Source organism: Sapajus apella, unplaced genomic scaffold (assembly GCF_009761245.1).
Source record: "Sapajus apella isolate SASKATOON/1434 unplaced genomic scaffold, GSC_monkey_1.0 scaffold95, whole genome shotgun sequence".
Lineage (NCBI taxonomy): Eukaryota > Metazoa > Chordata > Mammalia > Primates > Cebidae > Sapajus > Sapajus apella.
The window spans coordinates 5213091-5220230 of record NW_022437035.1 but is presented as its reverse complement, the minus strand read 5'-3'; the positions used below and the strand labels follow the sequence as shown (position 1 = coordinate 5220230).

At 48.6% G+C, this 7140-nt stretch overlaps 1 protein-coding gene across 2 annotated transcripts; it reads right to left on the bottom strand.

Annotated features, from left to right (window-relative positions):
* Nucleotides 1–646: 646 nt before the first annotated feature.
* LOC116535592 (coiled-coil domain-containing protein 117-like) lies at nt 647–2147 on the bottom strand. 2 transcript variants are annotated; one of them, XM_032256751.1, is made up of 2 exons: nt 1712–2117; nt 647–1027 (listed from the first exon to the last, which is right to left on the bottom strand). In XM_032256751.1, exons 1-2 carry the CDS (start codon nt 1894–1896, stop codon nt 973–975), a joined length of 240 nt encoding a protein of 79 aa, XP_032112642.1. In that variant the 5' UTR covers nt 1897–2117; the 3' UTR covers nt 647–972. The 2 variants fall into 2 exon arrangements, with proteins under 2 accessions (XP_032112642.1, XP_032112641.1); XM_032256750.1 differs by having other exon boundaries at nt 956–1027; nt 1536–2147.
* Nucleotides 2148–7140: the final 4993 nt, after the last annotated feature.

Here is a 7140-nt window from a genome sequence, read left to right as displayed (position 1 = left end):
GTCTAAAAAAAAAAAAAAAAAAAAAAATACAAAAATTAGCCAGACATGGTGGCACATGCCTGTGATCCCAGCCACTCAGGAGGCTGAGGCAGGAGAATTGCTTGAACCTGGGATGCAGAGGTTGCCATGAGCCGAGATTGCACCATTGCACTCCAGCCTGGGCAAAAAGAGCGAAACTCCATCTCAAAAAACAAACAAACAAAAAACCAACAGCCAACTGCACTCCAGCCTCAGCGACAGAATGAGACTCTGTCTCAAAAAAAAGAAAGAAAAAGACTTGATGCTAGTGTGCTGGGAAAAAAAAAAAAAAAAGAAAAAGACTTGTAAACTTGGTAAATTTTTAGATTATCTACTAAAGGTGACATGGAAAACTGGTAATGGGTTGTCTGGTCGGGGGGAGAACCAGCAGTGTGGAGTAAAAGACTTTTTAATAAGGCCTATTGCCACAGTTCACAACTGCAATCCTAGAGTGGGGAATATTGCTTGAGCGCAGAAGTTCATGACCAGACTGGGCAACATAGTTAGACACCATCTCTACAAAAATTTTTTTTAGAAATTAGCTGAGTGTGGTGGCACACTCTGCAGTCTCAGCTATTCAGGAGGCTGAAGCTGAGGGATCATTTGAACCCAAGGAGTTTGAGGCTGCAGTCAGCTGTGATCACACAACTGCACTCCAGCTTGGGTGGCAGAGTCCCTGACTCAAAGAAAAAAAAAGACTTTTCAATACATATCCTTTAAATTATTCTACTTTGTGCATGTACTATTAACGGTTCATAATCCAAACATTACAACTTAACGAGCAAAGTTTCCCTCTGACCTGTCTGCCTGCCACTGTTACTTCCTCTAAAAGACAAATACTGTTACTAATTCCTATGTCTCTTTCTAGAGACACGCATCTAATATTTCACCTTTTCACTTAAACAAGTACTTTGTAACATGTTCAATTAATGGTGAATAAACAGCCACTGAAACTTACTCATCATCCTCCTCCTCTCGCTTGTGTTTCTTTTTACAGTGAACAGAAACACTGTTGAAACAAACAAAAATCAGTCAGTGGAAAAATGTACTTGACACTGGTTTCAGTATCAGTATCCTCTTTCTTGCTACAATTATCTTGCTCATCCCCACATACCAAAACTTCCCTTTCCGAGCCTAGTGGGATGGGTACAGATCACAGGTCAGTCGGGTCAACTGTGGATTGCCCCCACTTACCTGGACATTGAAATCTCAACTTGCCGTTTTGTCAAGGTAATGGGAGACAGATATGGGAGGACCAAACCAGGGAAAACGTCCTCTGGGCAGGAGCTGTGCTAAGCACTTTATTTGCATAATCTCACTAAGAGGACCCACTTCTGTCCCACGCTTGGCATGCTTCGCAGACGAGACACTGAAAGTTGTCACTAACAGCGGCCATGCGGAGGGGGCACCCAGACGGAGTCGCCCAGGTTCCAATTGGCAAAGACTCACTTCTCGGGGACGAAGTTGGGCCGAGGTTCGCACCGGACTCCTGGGCTGTGCGACCCAAGGCGACTTACAGTTAACGTCTCTGTGGATCAGTTTATCTGTAAACTGGGCTGCGAAGCTCCCGCGGAGGGTCGTGTGGAGGGAGGGTCAGTGAGCAAGCCACCGCCAGGAGCCCGAGCCCGCGCCCGCCGCGAGGGGCGCCCAACCTGCCCGCCCGCCCTGCGCCCTGCGCCTGACTGGTCCTCACCGTCCGCGCGCCGCACTCCCGCCGGGGTTGCTGGGGACGACGCGGGGTCCCAGCCGCGGGGCCAGCTCGGCGCCGTCCGCCCCCGGCGGGAAGGCCCGGCCGGGGAAGGCAGGCGGCGGCGGCTGCAGGAAGTCCGAGCTGCTGCTCAGGGGGAGGCCGCTGAAGGGCCGGCCGAGCGCAGCCATAGCCGGTGACACCAGGAGGCTGTGACCGCGGCCTCGGCCGCCCGTGTCCCCAGGCCTGGCAGCTGCAGCCACAGCGACTGCCGAAAGGCGCCCGCCTCCGAGCCCGCTCTCGACCCCACGTCACGCCTTCTAGAACCCTCCACCTCGGGCCACTCAGGAGCATGCCGGGATTTGTTGTGTGTAGAGGGCCTCTGCCGCGAGGGATGCCGGGCTTTGCAGTCCTTCCAGACTACAAATAAAATGGCTGCTTCTCGACCTCTTCTCTGGGGCTTGAGGGTGGCTGACTGGCCGAGCCTATGACTTCTGATCAAATCCTCACCTTTCAAGTTTCGTAACTTCTCTGTACCTCAGTTTCCACAGTAGTAAGATGAGATAATAATAGTACATATAATCATAGAGTTGCTGTGTGGAGTAATGAATTTTTTTTTTTAATTTTTGAAACGGAGTTTTCTTCTTGTTGCCCAGGCGGGAGTACAATGGTGCGATCTTGGCTCACTGCAACCTCCGCCTCCCGGGTTCAAGCGATTCTCCTGTTTCAGCCTCCCGAATAACTGGGATTACAGGCACGAGCCACCATGCCCGACTGATTTTTGTATTTTTAGTAGAAACGACCTTTCGCCATGTTGACCAGGATGATCTCGATTTTCTGACCTCATGATCTGCTCGCCTCGGCCTCTCAAAGTGCTAGGATTACAGGCGTGAGCCACCGCGCCCAGCCAAATGCATGAATTTAAACACCTAGAGCCGGGGCGGGGCGTTGGCTGGCTCCTGTCATTCCAGCAATTTGGAAGGTGGAGGCGGAAGGATCTCTTTTTTTTTTTTTTTTTTTTTTTTTTTGAGACGGAGTTTCGCTCTTGTTACCCAGGCTGGAGTGCAATGGCGCGATCTCGGCTCACCGCAACCTCCGCCTCCTGGGTTCAGGCAATTCTCCTGCCTCAGCCTCCTGAGTAGCTGGGATTACAGGCACGCGCCACCATGCCCAGCTAATGTTTTGTATTTTTAGTAGAGACGGGGTTTCACCATGTTGACCAGGATGGTCTCGATCTCTTGACCTCGTGATCCACCCGCCTCGGCCTCCCAAAGTGCTGGGATTACAGGCTTGAGCCACCGCGCCCGGCCCAGAAAATTTTTTATATTTTCTACTAAAATATAAAAAATTAGCTGGGTGTGGTGTGCGCCTGTAATCCCAGCTACTCCAGAGGCAGAGGCAGGAGAATCACTTCAACCCAGGAGGCGGAGGTTGCACTGAGCAGAGATGGTGCCACTGCATTCCAGCTTGGGCGACAGAGCGAGACTACGTATCAAAAAATAAAACAAAAAAACACAATTGCACTGCAAGGTAGTTTACGCCTATAATCCCAGCACTTTGGGAAATGGGAGGATGCAGAGCCATAGCCCTGCAGGGTCGTGGGGTGTCCCTTATTGCTGTACTGAGGCGCTGGATCAGAGAGGTAAAGGGACAGGACACAGAAGGACTGGAAAAGACTGCTGGGCTTAGGGGGGCCACGCCACTTACAAGCAGAGACAGGTGAGGCTCCGAACGTCCAGAAGCGTCTGTATTAAGTACAAGACGGGAAAGTGTCACGAGTTAGTCATCTATGGGCATAATGATAGGGCATACATAATCACTTGAGTAGCAAGAGGGGGCTACCCCGTTAGGTCACCTAGTCAGAGAGGTGGGCTCTGCACAGTAGGGGGCCAGGCCGTGTGCAGTAGTAGAGGGTCGTGTGCAAAAAAGGGAGTCCACCCCTATTAGGTCATCAAGGCAAGGAGGTGAGCTGTGTGCGGCAAGTGCCCTGCGCAACACTTATCTGGGGGCTGGAGACTTCAAAGGATTCCTATGGAAGGATGCTATAAACCAATGCAGTGAGAGTTGACAGAGTGTGCTCTTCTCTAAGATATTTTACTGGAGGATTTGAGCCAGCACAGAAGTGAGAAAAGCTGACAGAGTATACAGCCGCCATGGTGCGATTACACCAGAGGGGTTCTTTTCCGCCGGTTGTTTGCAGGATCTCAGGCCTGAAGCCTACTTTCCACAAGAGCTGGATGCAAGGTACTACAACTCCTTTTTAGTAGGTATAGCTCCTGCTCCAAGCCCGCCATGCAGGTGGTACTGAGTGCTGCCGTCTAGGTCCTGACCTGCTGTATAGCGTGTGCCCTTTCAGGCAAGTGCACTACAGCCTGGGTCATTGTTTCTTGTCCTGGTCTGGCTGTTTTTCCCATGTATTTGGTTCTGCTCGGTGACTGCTCTAGGCATTCCTCTTATTACATGGTTATAAAGAAGGATTATATAAATTAGCACTAAATGTGCCAGAAGTCTGTACAGCTCTGACTACAATCCGTTATATGATTATATAGAAAGGTTATATGGAACTAAGTATAATTGTATATATAAGCTAGATATGAGTAAGCAGTAAGTTATGCTTCAGGCACTAATTGTACCTGGGGTCTGCACAGCTCTCCTTCCTTGGTGCCCATGTTGGGGGTTACCCACAGGAGGTGGGAGGTTGGTGGTGGGAGAACTGCTTGAGGCCAAGAGTCCACCCTAGGCAATATAGCTAGATCCTATCTCAACAACAAAAAAATCAAAATTAGTCCAGCATGGTGGTGCACGCCTGTAGTCCCAGGTACTTGGGAGGCTGAGGTGAGAGGATCACTTGAGCCCTTGAATTTAAAGTTACAGTGAGCTATAATCACATCACTGCACTCTAATTTGTGATTCGGTATCTTTATTTTTTTTTTTTGAGTCAGGGTTTTACTTGCTGTGAGTGACAGAGCAAGACCTTGTCTCAAAAAAAAAAAAGTAAACTCAGAGAGGTCGGGCGCGGTGGCTCACGCCTGTAATCCCAGCACTTTGGGAGGCCGAGGCGGGTGGATCATGAGGTCAAGAGATCGAGACCATCCTGGTCAGCATGGTGAAACCCCGTCTCTACTAAAACTACAAAAAATTAGCTGGGCATGGTGGTGCGTGCCTGTAATCCCAGCTACTCAGGAGGCTGAGGCAGGAGAATTGCCTGAACCCAGGAGGCGGAGGTTGCGGTGAGCCGAGATCGCGCCATTGCACTCCAGCCTGGGTAACATGAGTGAAACTCTGTCTCAAAAAAAAAAAAAATAATATCCTTTTTTCATGAATTCATGTCCTTTGCAGGGACGGTCATGGATGAAGCTGGAAACTGTCATTCTCAGCAAACTAACACAGGAATAGAAAACCAAACACTGCATGTTCTCACTCATAAGTGGGAGTTGAACTATAAGAACACATGGAAACGGAGGGGAACATCACACACTCGAGGCTGTTAGGGGATGGGAGGCTAGAGAAGGAACAGCATTAGAAGAAATACCAAACGTAGATGACAGGTTGATGGGTGCAGCAAACCACCATGACACTGTATACCTATGAAATAAACCTGCACGTTCCGCACATATATCCCAGAACCTAAAATATAATTAAAAAAAAATATATATATATCCTTTTTACCAGCCTTGGTTACCAAAGAGTCTTGCTGACTCTGAGGTTTAGGAAAAAAAAAAAAAAAGTAAAAAATATTTTCCAGGCTGCGTGGTGGCTCACATCTGAAATCCCAGCACTGGGCCGGGCGTGGTGGCTCATGCCTGTAATCCCAGCACTTTGGGAGGCCGAGGCGGGTGGATCACAAAGTCAAGAGATCGAGACCATCCTGGTCAACATGGTGAAACCCCGTCTCTACTAAAAATACAAAAATTAGCTGGGCATGGTGGCGCGTGCCTGTAATCCCAGCTACTCAGGAGGCTGAGGCAAGAGAATTGCCTGAACCCAGGAGGCGGAGGTTGCGGTGAGCCGAGATCGCGCCATGGCACTCCAGCCTGGGTAACAAGAGCAAAACTCCGTCTCAGAAAAAAAAAAAAGGAAAGAAAAAAAAAAAAGAAATCCCAGTTCAAGACAAGTCTGGGCAATATAGCAAGACCCAGTCTTTACAAAAAATGAAACGTAAAAATTTAGCCGGGCATGATGGTGCATGCCTGTTGTCCTAGCTACTCCAGAGGCTGAGGCAGGGGGATTGCTTGAGCCCAGTAGATGAAGGTTGCAGGAAGCCATGATCATGACACTGTACTTCATTCAGCCTGGGTGAGAGAGTAAAGCTCTGTCTCAAAAATCAAAAACAAAAACAAAAACGGGATTTCCCATCTGGGGTCCCCTTCCACACACTCTCTCTCGTGAAAGCTTTCCCTCCTTTTTCCCTTTCTCTACCTAAATAAATAACTTTCTGAAAAAAAAAAAAGAAAAAATATATATTTATAAACAGAGAGTCATGGCTGGGTGTGGTGGCTCACGTCTATAATCCCTGCACTTTGGGAGGCCTAGGCGGGCAGATCCCCTGAGGTCAGGAGTTCAAGACCAGCCTGGCCATAACGGTGAAACCCTATCTTTTTTTTTGAGACAGAGTTTCGCTCTTGTTACCCAGGCTGGAGTGCAATGGCGCGATCTCGGCTCACCGCAACCTCCGCCTCCTGGGTTCAGGCAATTCTCCTGCCTCAGCCTCCTGAGTAGCTGGGACTACAGGCACGCGCCACCATGCCCAGCTAATTTTTTGTATTTTTAGTAGAGACGGGGTTTCACCATGTTGACCAGGATGGTCTTGATCTCTTGACCTCGTGATCCACCCGCCTCGGCCTCCCAAAGTGATGGGATTACAGGCTTGAGCCACCGCGCCCCGCCGAAACCCTATCTTAAAAAAAAAAAAAAAAAAAAAAAAAAAGAAAAAGAAACTCGTCTCTATTAAAATACAAAAATTAGCTGGGCGTGGTGGCGGCGCCTGTAATCTCAGCTACTAACAGGCTGAGGCAGGAGAATCGATTAAACCTAGGAGGCAAAGTTTGCAGTGAGCCAAGATCATGCCACTGCACTCTAGCCTGGGCAACAAAAGCGAGATTCCATCTAAAAAATAAAAATTAAAAGAGAGTCATACTCTATATTATTCTGAACTTGCTTTTCTACCTAATTATATTTCTTGAATATCTATCTAAATTAATTCTCTCATTCTTTTTTTTAATCACATGGGAGGAGAAGGAGAGAGGGAAGAAGAGAGGGAGAGAGGAGGGAGAAAGAATGAGAGTGAGAGCCAGAGAGCCAGAGAGAGAGAGAGAAGAGAGGGTGAGCGTAGGGTGGAGTATAGAGACACCTTTGGCAGGCCCCAACCCTGAGCTCCTGGAAGGGGAGGCACGCACAAGCAATCTTTTCTTTTTTTTTTTTTTTTTTTTTTTTGA